This window comes from Schistocerca piceifrons, chromosome 3 (assembly GCF_021461385.2).
Source record: "Schistocerca piceifrons isolate TAMUIC-IGC-003096 chromosome 3, iqSchPice1.1, whole genome shotgun sequence".
NCBI classification, from domain to species: Eukaryota; Metazoa; Arthropoda; class Insecta; order Orthoptera; family Acrididae; genus Schistocerca; species Schistocerca piceifrons.
In genome coordinates this window covers 374,265,917-374,291,100 of record NC_060140.1, presented here as the reverse complement: position 1 = coordinate 374,291,100, position 25,184 = coordinate 374,265,917, and the positions used below count along the sequence as shown (strand labels likewise).

Here is a 25,184-nt window from a genome sequence, read left to right as displayed (position 1 = left end):
ATTCAGATGATACAGTTGCTGAGAGGTTGAAAGAAAACTTGAGTATGATTTCAAACATGTACCCAACTCATATGATAATAGTTGGTGGTGACTTTAATTTACCCTCGATATGTTGGTGAAAATACATGTTTAATTCCAGAGGTATGCATAAAATATCATCTGAAATTGTGCTAAATGCATTCTCTGAAAATTATTTCGAGCACTTAGTTCATGAGCCCACGCGAATAGTAAACGGTTGTGAAAACACACTTGACCTCTTAGCAACAAATAATCCTTAGTTAATAACAAGCATCAAAACTGATTCAGGGATTAGTGAACACAGAGTTGTCATAGCAAGATTGAATATTGTAACCCCCAAATCCTCAAAAAATATACCTATTCAAAAAAGCAGATAAAAATTCACTTGACTCCTTCCTAAGAGACTATCTCGACTCATTCCAAATTAATAATATAAGTGTAGACCAGATGTGGCTTAAATTCAAAGAAATAGTATCAGCAGCAATTGAGAGATTTATATTAACAAATGACGGAGCTGATCCTCCTTGGTACATTGTTGCAGAAACAATGAAACAAACATGCCAAATTTAAACAGATGCAAAATCCCCAAGATTGGCAACCTTTTACAGAAGCTCAAAATTTACTGTGGGATTCAATGTGAGATGCCTACAACAGATTCCACAACGAAACTTTGTCTCAAAACCTGGCAGAAAATCCAAAGACATTCTGGTCATATGTGAAGTATGTTAGCGGCAATAAACAATCAATGCCATCTCTGCGTGATAGCAATGGAGATACTATCTAAGACAATACTGCCAAAGCAGAGTTACTAAACACAGCCTTCCAAAATGCGTTCACAAAAGAAAACGAAGTAAATATTCCAGAATTCGAATCGAGAACAGCTGCCAACATGAGTAACATAGAAGTAAATATCCTCGGAGTAGTGAAGCAACTTAAATCACTTAAGAAAAGCAAGACTTCTGGTCCAGACTGTATACCAATTAGGTTCCTTTCGGAGTATGCTGATGCATTAGCTCCATACTTAACAATCATATACAACCGTCTGCTTGACGAAAGATCTGTACCCAAAGACTGGAAAGTTGCACAGGTCACACCAATATTCAAGAAAGGTAATAGGAGTAACCCACTAAATTACAGGCTCATATCATTAACGTCAATATGCAGCAGGATTTTAGAACATATATTGTGTTTGAACATTATGAATTACCTTGAAGAAAATGGTCTATTGACACACAGTCAACATGGGTTTAGAAAACATAATTCCTGTGAAACACAACCAGCTCTTTATTCACATGAAGTGTTGAGTGCTGTTGACATGGGATTTCAGATCAATTCCGTACTTCTGGATTTCCAGAAGACTTTTGACACTGTACCACATAAGCGGTTCGTAGTGAAATTGCGTGCTTATGGAATATCGTCTCAGTTATGTGACTGTATTTCTGATTTCCTGTTAGAGAGGTCACAGTTCGTAGTAATTGATGGAAAGTCATGGAGTAAAATAGAAGTGATTTCTGGCATTTCCCAATGTAGTGTTATAGGCTCTTTGCAGTTCCTTATCTACATAAGCGGTTTTGAGGACAATCTGAGCAGCAGTCTCCGGTTGTTTGCAGATGACGCTGTCATTTATCAACTAATAAAGTCATCAGTAGATCAAAACAAACGGCAAAATGATTTAGTAAATATATCTGAATGGTGTGAAAAGTGGCAGTTGACCCTAAATAATGAAAAGTGTGAGGTCATCCACATGAGCGCTAAAAGAAACTCACTAAACTTTAAACTTCGGTTACACAATAGATCACTCTAATCTAAAAGCCGTACATTCCACTAAATACCTAGGTATTACAATTACAAACAACTTAAATTAGAAGGAACACATAGAAAATGTTGTGGGGAAGGCTAACCAAAGACTGCGTTTTATTGGCAGGACACTTAGAAAATGTAACAGACCTACTGAGGAGACTGCCTACGCTACACTTGTCTGTCCTCTTTTAGAATACTGCTGTGTGGTGTGGGATCCTTACCATATAGGACTGATGGAGTACATCAAAAAAGTTCAAAGAAAGGCAGCACATTTTGTATTATCGCAAAATATGGGAGAGAGTGTCACAGAAATGATACAGGATTTGGGCTGGAAATCATTAAAAGAAAGGCGTTTTTCATTGCGACGGAATCTTCTCATGAAATTCCAGTCACCAACTTTCTCCTCCGAATGTGAAAATATTTTGTTGACACTGACCTACATAGGGAAGAACAATCACCACGATAAAATAAGGGAAATCAGAGCTCGTACAGAAAGATATAGGTGTTCATTCTTTCCACGCGCTATACGAGATTGGAATAATAGAGAATAGTGAAGGTGGTTCAATGAACCCTCTGCTAGGCACTTAAATGTGATTTGCAGAGTATCCATGTAGATGTAGATGTAGATCCTTGCTTTGTGGAGATAAGCATTATTTTTATGACATGGGTAAAGTATGATTCCCAACTATCGTCAAGTTATATGAAGTATTCTGCTATCTAAAGTATTTTCATAAACACTTACTTTCAGTTTGACAACCAAAAGTAATGACTCAAGACCATACTAGAATACGGTGAGCACAGCATATGCAGGTACTACTATTTGCAGGAACCTGCCAGATCAGCAGAGACTGATCAGACTACTACATTATGTACAACAGCATATAAACTTCTTCCATTGCTCTACAGAGGATCATTTGCACCTCTCTACAAATGGCTTCTCAGCAGCTGTACAATCATACAAATCTAATCTCTCAGTGGACTAATCTTTCAGTAACCTCTGTATCTGAGTTGTGATGGTTGTGATAGTTGACAAGACTAACCGATAATATGTTTACACAGAATTTTGCAATTAGATTGACCCTATCACTTATTTCTTAAAGCCATGTGGCAATATATGGGTTTAATGCTCTACTGCTTTTCTATTCCATAATAACAATGGATCTAGGCACATATCTCACCTATGCTCAAACTTCTGGAATCCTTCAATTGCCATCCATTTGAATTCACACAACAGTCTTTGTTGTGTTGGTGTAGTAAAATACAAGTATATGCCATCAAGCTAGTTTTTCACTGATGCTATGAAGATTTCATTTGGTGGAATGTCTGGAGAATATTTTTCAAACAATTTGTTTCAAATCAAGGGCATTTCAAGTGGTGAAAAAGCAAGTAACAAATAGTGGTTACTGATAAGTGAGTTTTCTAGTAAATAGAGTTGCTTTACCTTTTGGGGGTGGAGAGTAACTTCTCTTAATTCTACTGATAACATCCTAACACAAGCTCCAATTTTACACCTTAATGCTCTTAATTTTATCTCTTACTGTCAGAGTTTTTCAATTTGTTTGAAATTAAATTTTTTGTTGAACATGAGAATCAAAAGCAAAAAAACAACCATAGATGAACTTATACAAAGACTAGCCAAAATACTTAATTAGCATAAATGTTTGTTGGGAAATTTTCTCAGGTAGTGAAGTCAAAGGTAAAGAAGTATTTGTTCTACAAAAAGAATACTACCTTTTTTGTGCAAAGTAAATAACTGAACATAATGTAACTTTTTTCTTAAGGAGGTATTTAGCTTTTTATATTTGCAAATCAATAAACCAGGAAATGCCATATTTTATTAAAATAATTATTTAGCACTAAAACACCAGCAATTTACACACAGTATGTACAGGATTTCAGTGTTAGCTTAAATTGCTCACCACATAAAATAAGTAGCAGCAGAAAAGTGATGTCAGATGATGATCCTATTGTGGTGTGTATACTACATTACAAAATATCACTACACTTATTACCATTGCTTTCTTTTCTTTGCTGGAACAGAAGGGAACAATATTTGAAATTTACTTATTAATTTTTATTTCATTGTCATACTTATGAGTCTTTCTGCCTTTATATCTAATTTTCTTCTTTCCAGTTACTTCGAATTAAATTTCAGTTTTACATCTACACATGCATGCTACATTCACTTCCCATTTCAATCACAATTACCATTCAGGAAGAATGATACCTATATGTTACTATAGATGCCTTAATTTCTCTTATTTTGTCACTATTGTGTCTACCTGATTCATATAAAGAATGGAGATATCCGTTCTTGGAAATTTTCATGAAAATACTTCCTCAAAATTTTAAGAAAATTTCTTGATGTCGTTCTTGTAGTGAAGCCTATGAAGATTACCGAACATCTGTGCTATCCTGTATTATCAGTAACAATGTGCTTCATGGATCCAGACTGAATGATCACGCTGTAACTTTCTTCCTTCAGAGATAAGCTGCATCATCCCAGAATCCTCCTTTCTTGTGTCATCTCATGCCACCATTGAGTGTCCTCTTTATTTCTAATGATTAAGTCTTATTGGTCTCAATTTGAGAGCTGATTTCCTCATATCCTACAGACTGAAGTCACAAACTTTCTTCTTTTAGCTAACATCCACTTCCAAACTTTCTCATCTTTTCCATCAGTTCTTTTCTTTGTAGTTCCCTATGCCAGCTTAGCGCCACTTTCTTTTCTTTTGCTCAGCTACTCCTCTTTATTTTTTACCATTATGTACCTAATGTCACTTAAGGTATATTACCTTATGATAAAATAATGCATAACAGCAATTTGGTTGCATTACAAAATTCTGCAAAAAATCTTCTGTTCATAAGGGGGGAAATATAACAAGAAATGTTTCACAAACACTGATGTATTTGACAAAAACTTAAACACCTTCAAAAATGGTATCTATCAGACATAATACACTTACCCCAACATATTTTCAATTGATGGAAACAGTTTTTAAACTCATCAGAAGCTATGCTGTTTAGTGCTTAGAAAACTGCCTGGCCCTTAATGCTGTACGCACAGAGGCATTGCCACAGTGTGGGGTGTTTTTCTCACTGCTTCATGTAATCATTTTAGCACTGCAAGGAAGTAATGTCAGTTAACTGTGGTACCCTGGGGAGCAAATTCATGGTGGATGATTCCCTTGCTGTCAAAAAACAAACCAACATTGTCCTCAAATTGTATCATACTTGCCTTGCTTTATTTGGTCTTGATGATGAAGAAGTCTTTTATTGGCAGGACTGTTGCTTGGAATCTGGATCATGACCATAATACCATGCTTTGTCATCTGTGATGTCGTTTTCATCAAAATCGTATCACTTTCTGACTGTTCATTCAATTCCCAGCATACATGCAAATGCTTGGTTCTCTGGTTGTCAGAAAGCACAGTGCAATTAATTTTGCTGCAATATATTTTACCTTTGGATCTTCAGTCAAAAATCATTAGCACAAATCCCAATGAATCCCAGGATATTCCAGTCATTTCCACCACTTCATCACCTGTTCTATGAGGATCAAACAGGATCACAACATGGCGTTTTTGCAATGTTTTCATCTGTTGTGGAAATCCAGGGATGTTCTGGCTGTGATTTGTCTTCAATTGATAGTTGAGCACTTTTCAAATGAGAAAACAACTTGTAAACTCTCACTTGGCTTAAAGCTTCCTCCCCATAAGCCATCCATATCATTGCAACAGTTTCTACTGGTGATTTCCCCAACAAGAAGCAGCACCTGATGTTAGGACATTGATACTTAATGACTGCCATTGAAAAATTGCCGACCACATGGAAGACTGCTTACAAAAACAGTTACACTGACGACAATCATGTTTTCACACTGATGCCACTGATGCACTGGTAAAACATGATGTCCAATGAAGAAATATAGTGGCAGAATCTGAAATTATTGTTCTGTCAACTAGTAGAGAAAATTTCTTGTTAATTTGGGTACCACTCTCAGATTTTGCTACTTTGCTTCTTCAGTTATACAGGAACGTTAAAATAAGCAAAAATATCATTATGGAAGATAAATATCTTACCTCATAGATGCAGATCTCATGATCCATCCCACAGGCCAACAAACTGCCAGAGTGACTGAAGGAGAGAGAAAGACATCCACTCTGGGTTGTGGGACCAAACATTGATACACAATGATTTGGCACTTTGCATGACTGGAAAGGCAGTCGTGACCACTGAATTTTTTCTACAGTTGCCTGTGGATAACATTCACTTTTTTTTACACAGACAAGACTTGGACAGGTCATTCAAAATACTGGGCAAACTTAATACATGACAAATCACTGAAAAATTTTGACCTGTTAAGAGTAGAAACTTAAAATTAGACAGCAGAACATATCTTAAACAACTCAGAACATATCTTGTAGTGTTGGACCTATACATCCATCATCCCATCATTAAGGGGAACATTGATGGATGCAGAAAAAGCTAAGACACATATTAGCACAGAGAACTACCCATCATTAACTGCTTCTTTATGTCATATTATTGATTAAATGTCAACACCAAAATCTAATAGTCATTAGTGACATTAGCTTTATTATATTAAAAAGTCTCCAAATGACTATATATCACAACAGACAGAAATACCACCCTTCCAGAAAAAGTTGGTGTTTCTTCATTATATTATCACTTGTGGTTTACCTCTAACTGTTTACCTCACATCAATGTATGTATAAGGAATGTTCAACTGTAAAGGTACAAAACGTGTACAAATCATCATAACAACCAAACCAGTTGAAATCTGCATATGCCACTTTGGGATACCATAGTGAGACATTTAGGCAATGGAAGCATGCACTGTCACCTCCCTCTCAAAAATTCAAAGCTCTGTTCTAAGGCATCCGAGGTGGTGCTCACTGTCTTTTTCAATGTCCGAGGTCCAATACTCATTGAATTCTCTGAGCATGGAAAAACTCATTAACAGTGATGTGTGTTGTGAGACAATCTGTAGGCTATGCAAGACCATCAAGAGTACACATCCTGCACTGTTCATGGAGGGAATGATTCTGCACCACAATAATGTGTATTCACACATCTCCAAGGTCACACAAAGTGTAATAGCCAAGTTCAAGCGCGAGCAGCTTGAGCATCCACCCTAAGGCCTGGATATGTCATCCTGTGACTTCCATGTGTTTGGTCCATTTAAAAATCACCTCAAAGGGAAGTGCTTCAGCTTGAACAATGAACTAAAGAACACACTGGAGGACAAGCTCCTGTCACAACCACAGCCTGTTCTGGGAACAGGGAATCCTTCAGCTCACGAAACAGTGGGATAATTGTGCTAACGTTTCTGGTGATTATTTTTGAATGAAAACTTCAATTATAGCCACAGTGTTGTCTTGCACCTATTATTTTGAACACTCCTCATATATTAATTGATTTATTGGCAACTTTTATCTACATTAACACTCTGCACTACATATATTGGACAAAGCAATACAGGCAAAGGTCAGTATTAGTGTAGCTTATATTAAGGTTTTTGTTAAATTTGTTGTTAATTTTGTAAATATCATCAATTCATCTGAAACCACTTTATTTTTTATTGTTTGACCTTATTTCAAAAAATAAAACTGTTTCTATAATGCAAATGGAAAAATAGGTTAATTAATGTTGTAAAGGCAGGCTTCCATCACCCACCAGGAACTCAGGGATGTACAATGGCCCAGATCAAATCTGCCTCATGGATTATCGATGAGGGCTGGTTTGTCAGCTAGCTTGGACATTGTTTGCAGACTGTCTCCCAATCTGACTAGGTTGTTGCTTCACTGGTATAAAAGCCCCACCTCAGTAACATAATTTGCAAACAGTTTGAAAACATTCTGACACTTTCACATGGGATAATTCTAGATACAGATAGATGGGGTAGGTAAAATCTGTACTGGGGAGGGGTGGTAACAGTAAGGGCATCTGGCCAACCTCCAATACTAACAATGCCAAATCCAGAATAATATACTAATCCCATGAAGATGTGGAATAATGCCAGGAAAAAGAAGTAAGAAGAAGAGAGGCAGGTTTGGATCATCATCATCACCATCATCATCATCATCATCATATTCACTACCATCACCATCATGAACATCACCAAAATTATCACCTGTTATTTTGTATCTACTGCAGATTTCCTCATGCATTAAGGTCTTCAGCTGTATGTGTCCATTGTACTCTTGCATGTTTTTCTGATGTCACACACCTACCTTTCTTTAGTTGTCTACCCAGACATGTTTTATCTCTTGGAATTTATGAAGAAATTGGTTCCTCTACTATCCATTCACTTTATTACATGTCCTGTCCAACTCCATTCCATTTTCATGATTGTCATAATTGCTTCTTCGACTGCAGTATGTTTTCTCACCCATTTGTTTGTTTTTCTGTCTCTGCTAATAATTTCCAACATACCTCTCCTCATTGCTCACTGAACAATCCTTATTTCCAAATTGTTTTTCCATTAAAAGTCCATGTCTCATTCTGAAAGTCCATGTTTGAATGATTGCCTTATCCTTACTTCCATTTGTTGTTCCAGCTATCCTCTTCTGGAGTATAAATACACTGAATGAGGCCAAAGAATTTCCTCATAACTTTGTACAAACTGAGGTGAAAGTTAGCTGTGTGCCTGTCTTGCCTAATTTAATGCATTCATCATGCTGTTCATAGTAGCTTAGCAGCATTCCTATTTTCTTAAATAATCAGACCTGCTCCTGCATAGCCCCATTTTATTTTATGTTCATAAACCCATATTGAACTGAAAGAATGTCTTGTTCTTCTTTCCATCACATTTCCTTAGTTAGCACTATGTTTAACCTATTAATCCCATTCAACCTATTCATTTCTCTTTTTAAATCCTCCTATCTATCATCTTGATTAAGAGATGTAACATTCCACATTCCAATCCATAGAGTATCAGTTTTGTTTCTCGCAATTATTACACCCAGAAATTCATACAAATGTCTCTCTTTCATCTGGAAGACTTCGTAATTTTTTAACCATAGGATCCATCATCATGAAGTCATGCAGCAGGGCTGCATGTACCTGACAAATATAATGGCTGTAGTGTCTCCTTGTTTTCAGCTCCTCATAGAACCAACAGAGCAAAGCCATGTTGGCTAATGTGACAAGGCCAGATCATTCAATCATTCATACTGTTGCCCCTGCAACTACAGTAGAGGCATACAATCACCAAACTGGTGTGTCTACAAGCACCAAAAGGCAAAGTCTCTGGTTTGATTATGTTGAAGAGTTTGGTGACATAATGAATCAGATTAGATTTGTCAACCAACTTTTTTACCCCATACAAACTGCTGCTTGTGAAAAAAACCAGCAGAAGTCTGAGAGCACCAAATGATGGCAACCAAGGTGCTACACAAAAAGCCCATTCAGTAGTAGATACGAGTCATGACAATAAAGAAACCAGACTCATCCTCTAACTCTTTATTAAAAAAACTTACACAACTGAAATGTTATCCCCTTCAATGTAGTCCCCTCTTCAGTTTCTGCACCACTCCATGCAAATTTTCCAGTTGAAAGTAGTACTACAAGTCATTCTCTTTTATGCTGTTGAAGAGGCTCATTGTTTTTTCCTTCACTGTATCCATGGACACAAACCTGGTTCCTTTGAGCACACACTTCTGTTTTGGGAAGAGAAAGAAATCCCATGGTGCTAGCTCAGGTGAATATGACGGATGTTCCATCACTGGAGTCTTGTTTTTGCGAAAAGCCTCTTCAAAGACATTGCATTATGTGCTAGGGCGTTGTTCTGATGAAGAATCCATGAGCAAATCTTCCATGTATCTGGTCTCCTTCACTGCAAAAGTTCACAGAGGATCTTCAGAACAGTTACATAATAAGCTTGTTTGACAGTCTGACCTCCAGGCACCCAATCAATGTAGATAATCACTCAGATATCAAAGTAATGTATCATCACAGCTTTGAATTTTGATTCGCTCATGTGCCTCCTACTTCCTAGGAGACTGAAGGCTCTCCCAATGCATGGGTTGTCACTCAGTCTCTGGATCACATTGGAATAACCATGTTTACTTTGCTGCGTTAATCAGGATCATTTTCAATGTTTTCAAGACTGTTAGCTCAACAGTCCACTCAATGTTGCTGTTGCTTCTTTGTGAGGATTCTTGGCACCACTTTAGCACAAACCTTTGTCATGCCAAGATCATGATGTAAAATCTGCCTAACAGTTTCCTTACTGATGCAGGCATGTTCTAAAACTGCTTGAATTCTTGGACAGTGGTTTTATAGAACATTTCTACTGAACTTCTCCACATTCTCTTCAGTTTCTGAAGTGGAAGAAGGATCCAATTTCAGATCATCTCAAACATCTTCCATACAGTCCTTAAACCTCTTAACCCACTCAAAAACCTGTATATGAAATATACACTGATCATCTTAAGTTTGTTTCAAGAAACTGTAAGTTTTGTGAGGAATCTGATGTCAACATGTTGTCCCACTTTAGAGTGTAGCATAATTCCAATGGAACTCAGGCACATGACCCATTTCTAAGAAGGCTTACATCCAGGCTAACCACCACAGAAACATTAAATTTTGTACATGTGTCAGGGAGAGTTCAAAGATTATTCGCCCACTTTTCTCTTTGTCATTGACAAATTTGGAAATGTGCACAACAACCAGTCCAGTTTCTTTATAGTCACACCTTGTAGTAATTACAAAACATGTTCAACTCATGATATGAGCTCTGAGTCCTACTTTAATGGTTGATCAGAGGCCATGCAAGACAGCAAGACAGCATACGACTATCTACCATCTTCTAGACTGACCCCTAAGTAGCCAGCATTGGCATGCTGTAGTGCTGGTACAGTGTAGACAAGTTTGTGTCTTTTTTTCTCTAATAGTTAGCTCTCAGGTTTTTTTTATGTGCCTATCTACTGCTTGATCCCTAGCCCTCAACTACTCGAGTGAGATGATACCTTCATTCCTTTCATTATTTATAGATCAAGTATATAAACACACTTTAAATATGAAATCTAACTTAATAAACTATGTCTCCTTCATTCATAAACCCACTAGGCTTCCCTTTATTACTTAATTTATTACTTCATCTCCCCATATGAAATAACAGTTTTATGATCTGAAACAATAATTACACAAAAATTTAAAATGTTACAACACAGTAGTCAGTTTCAAAATGAAGATAGTAAGTATCATAGGAAGCAAATCACTAAGCATTCACGACTGAAGACTTGAATGTTTATCGTATCATATCAGCACAGACCAGTGCCAGGTAAACCAGTACCCCACATCAGCATAGTGTTAAATTAAGTGCTAGAAGGCCAAAAATTAAATAGACTGAAAGCATATGGATGGTGGTGGATAACTACATTTAACAGGTTCAAATGTTAACATTCACTTGACACAATGTTTACATTCAATATCATATTTTCTTGATATGTGCCAGATGACAAGTGGAACATGACAACACAACTAAGGTGACAGACTATCTAAAACACCTCTTAAGCCAGTTGCAACAGTGTAAATGTACAGTGAGAAATCCCTGAGCAAGGCAACATTTGCACAAATGTCTCTTAGGTACAGGCTATAACAAAGAGGGCAGAACTCTTCAGTTACATGATCAAATGTGAAAACCAAACAATGCGTACAAGTGATAAAAAAACAATTACTTTATCAACCTCTAATTAGGACCCATAACTGCATAAAAATGTTTATAATACAAGAATACTTACACATTCCTGATGTGATTGTTGTTTCTTAGGCTGAGATTCTTGGTTCAGTTGTACACTGCTGGAAAATTCAGGCTGTAAGGCAACATGAGAACGTAAAGAAGGTGGTAAATTTCTAGGTTCTGTTATACCTTTCACCATAACATAAAGTGATGATGGATACAGTTTCCATGAACCATTCTTCCACCATCTGTATGCCTGAAAGAATATTCATTTCTTAATTATGTGTCCACTTTAGTATTAACAGAAAGTTAGAGTTGCATTTACTACTTCATTTGAGTTACTAACATTTACTTGTAAGCATTAAAATTGCAACAGGACAAAGACAACATACAAAAAATGCAGTTCACTTCATGCCAATTTTTTAATGTGCAAATGATCATGATTTCAACTGCACAAAGTAGGTAGGAATAACACCGCCTACAATCTGTATACAGGGTGTTACAAAAAGGTATGGCCAAACTTTCAGGAAACATTCCTCACACAAATAAAGAAAAGATGTTATGTGGACATGTGTCCGGAAATGCTTAATTTCCATGTTAGAGCTCATTTTAGTTTCGTCCACCTACGCTCAATGCAGCACGTTATCATGATTTCATACAGGATACTCTACCTGTGCTGCTAGAACATGTGTGCTACAAGTACGACACAACATGTGGTTCATGCACGATGGAGCTCCTGCACATTTCAGTCAAAGTGTTCGCACACTTCTCAACAACAGATTCAGTGACCGATGGATTGGTAGAGGCGGACCAATTCCATGGTCTCCATGCTCTCCTGACCTCAACCTTCTTGACTTTCATTTATGGGGGCATTTTAAAGCTCTTGCCTATTCAACCCCGGTACCAAATGTAGAGACTCTTCGTGCTCATATTGTGGACGGCTGTGATACAATACGCCATTCTCCAGGGCTGCATCAGTGCATCAGGGATTCCATGCGACGGAGGGTGGATGCATGTATCCTCTCTAACGGAGGACATTTTGAACATTTCCTGTAACAAAGTGTTTGAAGTCATGCTGGTATGTTCTGTTGCTGTGTGTTTGAATTCCGTGATTAATGTGATTTTAAGAGAAGTAATAAAATGAGCTCTAACATGGAAAGTAAGCGTTTCCGGACACATGTCCACTTTCTTTCTTTGTGTGTGAGGAATGTTTCCTGAAAGTTTGGCCGTACCTTTTTGTAACACCCTGTATAAGGAGAGATTTCTCAGTTTGGGTCTCATCATGAAAATGCATTGGAATGTTGGTTACTTGTGGGAATATTGTGCTATGACTTCTGTAAGCAGGAGGAACACCTACCACCATGTGTCTGAATTTGACAGCAGCAGGATCATGACCTACTGGGAACACAGTTATTATTCCATAATATTGTCGCTGATGTAGATCAGGCTCCCAAAAATGTGAATACAGAATCAACAGATTCAGGAGGGCTATACTCAGCACCGTACAAAATCACAGTGGTCCTCCACAAGAAGTGCCCAAGGGAAGAGACATACTGTTCACTCGGTCATGCAGATTCACACAGTCACATCACATCCACTGAGAAAGAAAAGACGAAGGACAAGTATCCACACAGACAGTGCAACAACATTTAGAGCACCACATAGTGTCAGGGTAGTGAAAACTGTGACAATTACCCCTTCATGAGACAACAGGCAGAGGCTCACCAACAGTGGTTCATCCAACGACAGCACCATGCACAGGAGCGGCAACATCCTATCTTTTCAGTCGAGTATCAGTTCTGTGTACAGCACCATGATGGACATATCTGTGTATGAAGGTTACACAGAGAAATAACATTGCTGGATTGCATTCATCATTGTCACTCTGTCCTATCACCTGGCACAATGTTTTGGATGTGCAGTTGTAGTGGTTATAAAAGCAATAATTGTGCTACCAACAATTGTTTTTTTGCTCTTGAACTAACACATGTGACTGAATGAATTACAAACTGAAATAATCAGAAGCACTCTTCCTTGGTTTCAGAATGAATGGTTGGTTATTACAATTTGGCTATACTGCTATCTAGGAATCAATTAGTCACATTTGTCAAATCACAAATGTTCAATAATTAAAATATGCAGTTAGGATTATGAAGTGAATAACAATTAATGCTCACAAGTCACAGTATTTTTTTATTTAAATAAAACTGAATTTATTAATCTATTTTCGCTCAACATGAAATCAACATAACAACTGGGTGAAATAAAATAAAAGAAAACCACCAAAGTATCTCACTAATGCCTTAATTAAGTTTCAATAAAATTCTCAGAAATAGTTCAAAATTCATTCAGCATATACTTTAAAATTAAAGTTCCACATTGACCAACCAAATAAAACCACTCATTCAGTTCATGCACTAAATTAACAACAGAATTTTTTTTAGAATTCTGTCCTGTTCACTTAGTGTGACTTATTATTAGTCTGCTTGCTAGGTCAACTCACTGAAATATTTATAAGTGTTTGATGCAAACACATGAAAAATACTAATCACATAGTTAGTTGTCCTAAATTTTTTGCTGCACCTATGCACGTGTTCACAGTTCTGCCTCTAGCAAATGAATTACCCGTGATCAAAATTGCCACTGCTTATTTAAGCACTCGCAGTGTTATGAGTCAAAGCAACATCCTTCCAATTATAAAACTATTTATTTTACAGTACACATATGTGTGATATATTAGTTGGCAATTAGATTTACTCTGCTTTCCACTGTTGCACTTGGTTTTCTGCTAAGGTCATTCCTTTGTTCAACAATTAGCATTTTGTTAGTGTAATCATTACTTTCAGATATTTTTTGTTAATAAATAAAAACTAATAAAACTGAGTTCATTTATACATCAATATCTAAAACTACTTTGTTATGCTGTAAGTATTTTCATTGATTCAAAAATTATTTTACTGAAATATCACTCTTTTGTGTATGAAAGCTTATTCTGCCCTGCAGTTTAAAATACATAATGTTTATAAAAATCTCTTATTGTCTTCTGATAGAGCACTATGAGCCATATCCATGGATACTTAATTTATGAAAATTGCACAATGCATTGTTGAGATATTAATTTTTTAAGTTCATTTTAATCATAAAACCTTTGACATTGAATAATTTAAAAACTACTTGCTTAATCAAATGCATACTTTCACTGATGCAGTTATCTTATTTTTCTCTTTGTAATGATGTTCTGGCTTTTCTGCATCTACTCTGGTCCAGTTATAAGTTTATTTAGTGCCTATACTGGTCACTCAGTTCAACCGTGGCCAGTACTCCTTCCGTAGTTTGCACCAATGGCTGAGCATCCCTAGATTTTCCCAGATCGAGCACCACAGCCTGAGTTTACATCCCCCCTACCTCTCCTAAAGATGTGATACTTCTCGTAGTCTCAATGTCTGCCATCTACTGATCATCCGGTCACACTCATTCAGTCACTTCAGAGCTTATTTGAGCATGACTGGCATGCCTCCTTAGCTGTCAAAACACACATGCAATCGCAGCCACACCTCCCTCTCCCATCACAACAGAATGTGCATGCACAGCCACATCTCCCTTTTAATGACTGTGTTGACATTTATAGGGCTGCAATCTCACATGTGCAATTGTGTACACAACACGATCACACCTGTTTCACATACTCAGTAATTTGAACAGCTGGTGTTATATTGTATTTCTGACATGTTAAGGCCAGTTGTTGTGCCCCATCTTCAAGGTATATGCAACATTATCTTTCAAAAGACAATGCAAGACTCCTGTTGCTTGTGCTGTCTTGACCTGCCTCAATATGGAGGGATCTCAACTGTTGTTCTAGTCAGCATATTCTCCATTGAAAACATTTGGTCATGTGCTGATGATTGACTGGCATTCCACCACCATGTAGGCACTACAACTGATGGACTGTGGCAAGGAGTTGAAACTGTATGGACTGGTATGCCTATATCTGTCATCCAAGCTCAGTTCAACTATATACCCAAATGAATTTAATCCATTATTGCTGCTGTCTGTGGCACCTCTTGGTGGTATACAAGGAGTATGTACATATATATGTATTAAACCTGGGACCTAGTAAAGACAGAGAGGCTTTGTCCTGCCGTAGCCCTCAGTGGTTCACAACCCCACAACAGGCTACAGCATTCCACCCACCCCACCGCCGCCCCACACTGAACCCAGGGTTATTGTGTGGTTCAGTCCCCAGTGGACCCCCCCCCCCCCCCTCCCCGGGAACATCTCATACCAGATGAGTGTAACCCCAAATGTTTGCATGGTATAATAATTATGGAGCACGCATGTGTGGAAATGATGCTTGTGCAGCAATCACCAACACAGTGTAGCTGAGGCAGAATAAGGAAGGAGAACCAGCCTCCATTCACTAAGGTAGATGGAAAACCACATTAAAAACCATCAATAGGTTGGCCGGCACACCGGACCTTGACACTAATCCACCAGGCAGATTTGTGCCAGGGTACTCAATAAGTAATGTAGTACCTTCTTTCTGAATGCAGGTTGGTTTTATTCAGAATTCTAATACACTGTATTACTCTCTACTCTTATGGCCACAAAATTCTATATTTCAACATAATCTCTGTTCAATGTAATGGCCATACACCAACTTAATGGAAGGGCCTGGATGATCGGGTGGTAGCACTTTACTGATCAAAATCCCTCAATAACTTGCCTCATAAAGCACAAGCAATTCCACAGAGATGGTCCTTTGTTGCTCTTTATGGCCTTCTGTTAGGCAGCAAGGAACCCAGCAGACACACACCTAGGAGTACCCTAACTGGTTGACCAGTGTGTCAATACTACTGATAGAGACATCCAATTGTGGAGTGAGGTGTTTGATTGCAATTCACTGATCAACTCAAATGTATGTGCTTCCTTGCATGTTAGAATGCTGCATAAGTCACAGCTGTGTGTGGCTCAGCAGCATGCAACACACTGGTCAGGTCTGTGTGACCTGGTTGTGAAGATGACAGACATTTCACCCAACAACTCACCATGCTTTTGTTCACTGCCAGCTCTCTGTAGACATGCTGTAAGCACCTTTGAATATCTGGTTTCCCACCAAAAGAAACTCAGTGACAGCTCTCTACTTCATATGCGTCTTCATTATAGGAGCCATTTTGAAGGCTATATATAATGCTGCCACTTACCAGAATTTCATGAAAGTGTAGGGGCTAAAGTGGGAATACACCATGTCACAAAACGAATCCCACATTTTTTCAATGGAAATTGGCTGATGAAAAAAAATGTGTTGCATGCACTATATTGCTTATGCATAGTACATTTTTGCCAGCTGTACAGATAAAATGATCAAAAAAGAACACAGGAATATTGACAACTTCTACAGGAAACAATATCTATCATCTCATGAATAAAAATCTAAAAACCTAACAAAATTTGCAGGAAGTCTGTCAGGTGAAACAATTATTTGCATAATTTTATGATAAAAAGTTTTCCTCAATGTGTACGGTTTTACTGTATTTACGTAGTCAATCTATCATGTATACTGTATCTGTTTGTAAATATTATGTTTCAGTAGACTTTGAAATTTATAACACACACAGTTTTCCCAGTTACTGTTTGACTCGTATGATATTTACCATATTTTTACTTTGTGGTTGCAAAAAAATTCATTTATTGACATTTAGATTCATTCTTCAAAAATAGTCACATATACTAATACATTATTCGGTTCAAATTTACATGATGAAACAGATATCTAGTCTCATACAATTAGTATGTTTTGAAACATATCATAAAGTGAGGAACTGCTTATTTATGAGTTTTACTGAGAAAAGTGCCACTAGAAATGTATTACTAACTAGAATGGCTCCTTGTATAGGACCATTTAGGTCCACATTTTTTTTTATTTTCTTTACTTACTCATACACTGTCCAGTCATATTAATGTGACCACTCGTTAGAAGCCTGAATAACCACATTTTGCAGCATGGACAACTGCAATACATCAAGACATACTGCATGAGAGTCATTGAGGTTCTGGAAAGTACCGCTAGGACGCAGAGCCATACCAACTCCAGTACTGTGACCAGCTGTGTTAGGTTTCACAATTGAAGATCTGTGGCACAAACAGCCTATCAGTCAACTGAGTTTAAATCCGGGTGAGGGGGGGGGGGGGGGGGGGGGGGGGGGGGGGTTGCTCCAATTCCAATGACCATCTGGTCAGTGGAGCACAAAAAGTGATTCAGCCAAAAAGGTCACCTGTTGCCACCCTTTGGAAAGCCAGTTGTGGTGTGCAAAGTTCAGCATTCATCACTGATGATCAGCAAGCAGCATGGGTGCATGAATGAGGTACCTGCTACAGAAGTCTGTATGTAGTGACATTTGGTGAATGGTCATTATATTTTAACAACAGTGGCATGCAAACAGTTTACAAACTTTCCATTTTGGAAATACTTCCATGTTTGATCCAAAGGCTAATGATCATGACCTTTTGGACATCAGAAAAATTGCATCATTTCCACAGTACAACAACGACTGAACTGTTTTCCACATCTGGCCAACACACTATATATCCACCACTGCAGTGCTGCCACCTGCTACCTGTGAATGCTTATTGCATGTTGGCATCAAACATAGATGGTGCTCACATGAATGTGGCTGGACCATATGTATAATGACAACAACATCACCGAACATTAAAATCTAACCTCTCTTCCTTTTAATTTATACAGAAACCTCCAATAGCTATTAATTCATGCACACTGTTGGATCTTAGGTCAATTAAATGCCAAGTTAAACAGAAGAAACAGACATCTATAACATCCTAAACATTCCTGAAAATACAACAGATGACACAGATGCACATTTAACACTTCATAACAAGTCAGAGGAAGGTAATGGCAAACCACCTCACCTAGGACCTTGTCTTGAGTGGCAATGCAGGTGTCCTGCACTAGCTCCCCCTACAGTCATTCCCTCAGTATGGGACTATTTATTATTAATGTAAGTATGTGAGTATTTAAAACAACTTTATTAAAGTTATTTATGAAACACGAGATGTGAGTGACTCAGTGAGTGAGTTATATGCAATAAGTGTATGCAGCACAACAACATGTGAACTAAGAGAAAAAACGTGTTAAATGACAGGAGTACTTTTAACATTTAGAATTACTTGTTTACATTGCAATAAGAGAGGATAAATGAAAAGAATAATCTAATTCTGAAATAAGCAAATGATGATGCAATGAATACCAAGTCTTTCAGGAGTGAAATTGCTCAAAAAAGTTTCATGCCACCATCATGTATTACGTAGTTTGTGTTTCTTTATTGGGAACATCTTTTTCAATACTCTTTTGGCCATGCAAGCACTACATACAACCACTGGTGAGCTGGGGTAAAGGAAAATCTGCATTTTTATTACAGCGTAATAGAGCACACTGTGTCAGCATGTGACATTACCCATCAAATAGGGATGCATTCCATATGTCATGAGACATGAAACATTGACAAGTAATTATCACTGTGGTTTATAACACCAGCTGATAATGTTACTTACAAACTATGGCTCTTCGGGTCCCCAAAGAAAATGCAACAGAACTATTGCATTTTTTTTGGGCAACTGAGAGGACTGTGTTTACTCAGACCATATGCAAAAGTCTACACATGATCAATCTGGCCTATAGGTATGTGACAATACCATCCTTGATTTTCCATTGTTTGATTTTGGCCTATAGGTATCCACTACAAATAAGAGTATAGACCCCAGCATCATGGTGTACAAAGCAACTGGCAAGGGATCACCTGGAATGTCACCAAGGTCAATGACATGGGATTCTGTTCACTTAAGAGTGCAAAACTTGTCTGAAATTTAATAATCACCACAGAAGAGTGTAAAGCTGGACTGCTATCCCTCCATTCATTGCCATTAGCCTCTTCTGTGCCCCGCCTACACACCCCAGCTGTGACTCACTTCAGTTGAGTCACAACATCCTGAGACAACAACAGTCACATAGATGTGAGTTGTGCATGTGTGCTTGTTTGTCTACATCTGATGAAGGACTTAGTCCAATAGCTTAATAATATTCAGAAGACTACTTAAATGTGCCAATTGGCTACACAAGCCTCCCCAATGTGACAAGTAGGTATCTATCCTAATTCACAACACTGTTATTCCATTTCAGATTTTCCATTGTTAAATTTTGATACATGGATAGGATTATCTGAAAGCAGGCCATAAACAACAGCACATAGGCATCTACAAAATAATTTCCATATTCTTTTGTAACAGATATTCTTGAGAGTACACAATGTAATAGATATGTGTAATGCTTGCAGTACACATCCATATTTTGGAGTCACTTACTTCACATCCATGGTAATCCGTTTCTTTAGAGCTGTTTGGTTTATACAGCTGTAATCGAACTTTTTTGTCTATGTTTAGATGGCCATTTGCTCCTAAAGGTTTCAGGAATGCCCATGCTATTTTGTGCCAGCCACACTTTGAACCTGTAATAGCAACAAGGAAGGTAACTAAATGCCATCAATATATTTTTCAGCCACTGATCATATGATGATCCCCATGTTGAAATCATTATCCTGACATGTGTATGGCATGACAAAGACAACAACATAATCTCCAACTCCTCTCTGTCATCATTCAACTAAGCAAAATACATGTATATATATCATGATAAAAATGTCAGTTCCACAAAATGAGGAATTTCAAATCAAAGAGCAAACTTCCTTTGGAAACATTAACTAATAATAAAAGTAAGAAAGCATTAAAGTTGATATCATTAGTAGCTTATATAAGAGTATAATACACACACAATTGTACTAGGATTAAATAATACTTCAGTTTTCCCTTACATGGTTTCTTTTTTAAAAAATAAATAAATAAATAACTAAAGGTACAGCTATTTTCATGAACTTCATTCCACTTCCTGTAGAAACTCTTACCATAAAATGACATTGTTCATTTGGATGCACACTAGTTACATACCTTGCCTTTCATAACGTGTGAGTGCATGATGCAATTTTTTCATATCCAGTATCTCAAAAATAATTATAACAGGAGGATTTCTTGTCAATAGATAATTGATATCTTCATTGAAAACAAGAAGTTCCTCCCAGCAGGGGACAGAAGACCTGAAATTGTGGGAAAGGTTAATCATTAAGTATTCAGACAGAGAATTCATATGATTTCATGACAGTTGATGAGTAGAAGAAGTGAACAGAAACAATGTAAAAAATTAGCAGTCCATATACAAATTCCAGTGGCAAAAATTGGTAAAGTAAAAGTATACTATACATAAATAATCCGTAGATTTAGAATTGATGATTTGTTGTTGTTGTTGTGGTCTTCAGTCCTGAGATTTATTTTTAATGCAGCTCTCCATGCCACTCTATCCTGTGCAAGCTGCTTTATCTCCCAGTACATACTGCAGCCTACATTCTTCTGAATCTGCTTAGTGTATTCATCTCTTGGTCTCCCTCTATGATTTTTACCCTCCACGCTGCCCTCCAATACTAAATTGGTGATCCCTTGATGCCTCAGAACATGTTCTATGAACCGGTCCCTTCTTCTAGTCAAGTTGAGCCACAAACTCCACTTCTCCCCAATTCTATTCAATACCTCCTCATTAGTTATGTGATCTACCCATCTAATCTTCAGCATTCTTCTGTAGCACCACATTTCGAAAGCTTCTATTCTCTTCTTGTCCAAACTATTTATCATCCATGTTTCACTTCCATACATGGCTACACTCCATACAAATACTCTTAGAAATGACTTCCTGACACTTAAATCTATGCTCGATGTTAACAAATTTCTCTTCTTCAAAAACGCTTTCCTTTCCATTGCCAGTCTACATTTTATATCCTCTCTACTTCGACCATCATCAGTTATTTTGCTCCCTAAATAGCAAAACTCCTTTACTACTTTAAGTGTCTCATTCCCTAATCTAATTCCCTCAGTATCACCCGAGTTACCTGGACTACATTCCATTATCCTCATTTTGCTTCTGTTGATGATCCTTTCAAGACACTGTCCATTCCATTCAACTGCTCTTCCAAGTCCTTTGCTGTCTCTGACAGAATTACAATGTCATTGGCGAACCTTGAACTTTTTTCTACTCCATGGATTTTAATACCTACTCCAAATTTTTCTTTTGTTTCCTTTATTGCTTGCTCAATATACAGATTGAATAGCATCAGGGAGGGGCTACAACCCTGTCTCACTCCCTTCCCAACCACTGCTTCCCTTTCATTTCCCTTGACTCTTATCACTGCCATCTGGTTTCTGTACAAATTGTAAATAGCCCCTGTATTTTACCCCTGCCACCTTCAGAATTTGAAAGAGAGTATTCCAACCGACATTGTCAAAAGCTTTCTCTAAGTCTACAAATGCTAGAAATGTAGGTTTGCCTATTCTTAATCTAGCTTCTAAGATAAGTCTTAGGGTCAGTATTGCCTCACGTGTTCCACTATTTCTATGGAATCCAAATTGATCTTCCCCGAGGTTGGCTTCTACCAGTTTTTCCATTCGTCTGTAAAGAATTCGCATTAGTATTTTGCAGCTGTGACTTATTAAGCTGATAGTTCGGTAATTTTCACATCTGTCAACACCTGCTTTCTTTGGGTTTGGAATTATTATATTCTTCTTGAAGTCTGAGGGTATTTCACCTGTCTCATATATTTTGCTCACCAGATGGTAGAGATTTGTCATGACTGGCTCTCCCAAGGCCGTCAGTAGTTCTAATGGAATGTTGTCTACTCCCGGGGCCTTGTTTCGACTTAGGTCTTTCAGTGCTCTGTCAAACCCTTCACGCAATATCATATCTCCCATTTCATCTTCATCTACATCCTCTTCAATTTCCATAATATTGCCCTCAAGTACCTCACCCTTGTATAGACCCTCTATATACTCCTTCCATCCTTCTGCTTTCCCTTCTTTGCTTAGAACTGGGTTGCCATCTGAGCTCTTGATATTCATACAAGTCGTTCTCTTTTCTCCAAAGGTCTCTTTAATTTTCCTGTAGGCACTATCTATCTTACCTCTAGTGAGATAAGCCTCTACATCCTTACATTTGTCCTCTAGCCATCCCTGCTTAGCCATTTTGCACTTCCTGTCGATCTCATTTTGAGATGTTTGTATTCCTTTTTGCCTGCTTCATTTACTGCACTTTTATATTTTCTTGTTTCATCAGTTGAATTCAACATTTCTTCTGTCACCCAATGATTTCTACTAGCCCTCTTCTTTTTACATACTTGATCCTCTGCTGCCTTCACTGCTTCATTCCTCAAAGCTACCCATTCTTCTTCTACTGTATTTCTTTCCCCCATTCCTGTCAGTTGTTCCCTTATGCTCTCCCTGAAACTCTGTACAACCTCTGGTTCTTTCAGTTTATCCAGGTCCCATCTCCTTAAATATCCACCTTTTTGTTGTTTCTTCAGTTTTAATCTACAGTTCATAACCAATAGATTGTGGTCAGAGTCCAAATCTGCCCCTGGAAATGTCTTACAATTTAAAAGCTAGTTCCTAAATCTCTGTCTTATTATTATATTATCCATCTGAAACCTGTCAGTATCTCCAGGCTTCTTCCATGTATACAACCTTCTTTTATGATTCTTGAACCAAGTGTTAACTATGATTAAGTTATGCTCTGTGCAAAATTCTACTAGGCGGCTTCCTCTTTCATTTCTTACTCCCAATCCATATTCACCTACTACATTTCCTTCTCTTCCTTTTCCTACTATCAAATTCCAGTCACCCATGACTATTAAATTTTCGTCTCCCTTCACTATCAGAATAATTTCTTTTACCTCAACATACATTTCTTCAATTTCTTCATCATCTGCAAGGCTAGTTGGCATATAAACTTGTACTACTGTAGTAGACGTGGGCTCTATGTCTATCTTGTCCACAATAATGCATTCACTATGCTGTTTGTAGTAGCTTACCCGCACTCCTATTTTTTTATTCATTATTAAACCTACTCCTGCATTACCCCTATTTGATTTTGTGATTTATAACCCTGTGTTCACCTGACCCAAAAGTCTTATTACTCCTGCCACTGAACTTCGCTAATTCCCACTATATCTAACTTTAACCTGTCCATTTCCCTTTTTAAATTTTCTAACCTACCTGCCCGATTAAGGGATCTGACATTCCATGCTCCAATCCGTAGAACGCCAGTTTTCTTTCTCCTGATAACGACGTCCTCTTGAGTAGTCCCCACCCGGAGATCCGAATGAGGACTATTTTACCACCAGAATATTTTACCCAAGAGGACGCCATCATCATTTAACCATACAGTAAAGCTGATGGTTTATGTCTAACAAATGTCTATCAGCCATGTATCTGTTATGTGTAAAATATTCACTAAAATTATTACCAAAAATGTAGAAAAACATTAATATTTTAATCTGTTAAAGGAACAAACCAGTTATCAAAAGTGGATAAGGTACAACAGAACCAACTGTAGTTCCTGAATAACATTGTGAACGAGAGCAATGAGAATGAATTAGTGCTTTGCCTGAGATTAATAGATTTTGAGAAAGCTTATGACATAGTTCCAACATATCTGTACAAACTGCCCTTCAGAAACAAAACAGTGATTCAACATATGTTCAAATACTGTAGAATATAGGATATATATTCTAGTGCAACAGCTTCCATTACACTACATCATTATACAGAAAAATTCAAAACTGGAAGAGTAGTTACACAAGGAGATTCATATCGACCCAACTATTGTCAGCAGTCCTAGAGGAAGTCATCGTATCTGTCAACTGCAAAAACCAAAAAGGAGTATGTGTTTATGGGAAATATATGTACAAATTGCTAATGACATTATTCTGCTTGTCTTTAGTGTAGATGAACTACAATAATAAAGGGAAGAACTTCATAGACAAAGTTTGGAAGTAGGACTAAAGTCAATTACAATATGATTAAAATAGTGTATAATCAATACATAAAAAAGAAAATAATGCAAATTTACAAGGTAGCCAGAGTATTTGTAATGAGTTCTTCCATTTCATGCAGCTAAGGACAATGACTGGACAGATATCACTAGAAATAAACAGTGGATTACAACTTCTTGAACTGATTTGTGCAAAATAATTGAGTTTTAGAAACTAAGCTCTTGATGTGTCTGAAAAGGAATGCTAAGAGATGTACACTTTTCTTTCCAAGAAATGGAGAAAGAGAGCAGCCTTAAAATTGTATGATAATTGACAACAATGTTTGGAATCAGAAGAAGTAGTTCTCATTAACACCTGACAAATTAACCTTTCTCAGCAAAAAGGAACATATTTTTCTGCATTTTAATATGAATTCATCCACAAAATATGTGAAGCATAATACAAACCAATAAATATCAATTTCACTATCCCTACAATAGCTCATCTGTGCTGACAAAAAACTGTTACTATTTTGTGCCGAAGGAAATAAATCTCAATCACTTTATCAGCAGGAGCACGAATACAAACAGTGACTCTCCTTAAATATGGTAGGAAAGTTCTGCTAGAATGTAAATAATTTAGGTGTAAAGGAGATCAATCACAGAATGTCAGAAGTGCTGAGTTGTTGGTGGGCACTCACTAGGACATGTTGGAAAGATAACCCAAATCTACATACTTCA

At 37.4% G+C, this 25,184-nt stretch overlaps 1 protein-coding gene across 1 annotated transcript in view; it reads right to left on the bottom strand.

Annotated features, from left to right (window-relative positions):
* Positions 1-25,184, bottom strand: part of LOC124789974 (jouberin-like) — a 281,563-nt gene that overhangs the window by 140,912 nt on the left and 115,467 nt on the right. The window contains exons 3-6 of the mRNA XM_047257514.1: positions 20,543-20,688; positions 19,904-20,046; positions 11,589-11,783; positions 5,901-6,074 (exon numbers count right to left, since the gene is read on the bottom strand). Of these exons, the coding sequence (XP_047113470.1) occupies positions 5,901-6,074; positions 11,589-11,783; positions 19,904-20,046; positions 20,543-20,688 (658 nt within the window). The remainder of the gene's footprint in view (positions 1-5,900; positions 6,075-11,588; positions 11,784-19,903; positions 20,047-20,542; positions 20,689-25,184) is intronic.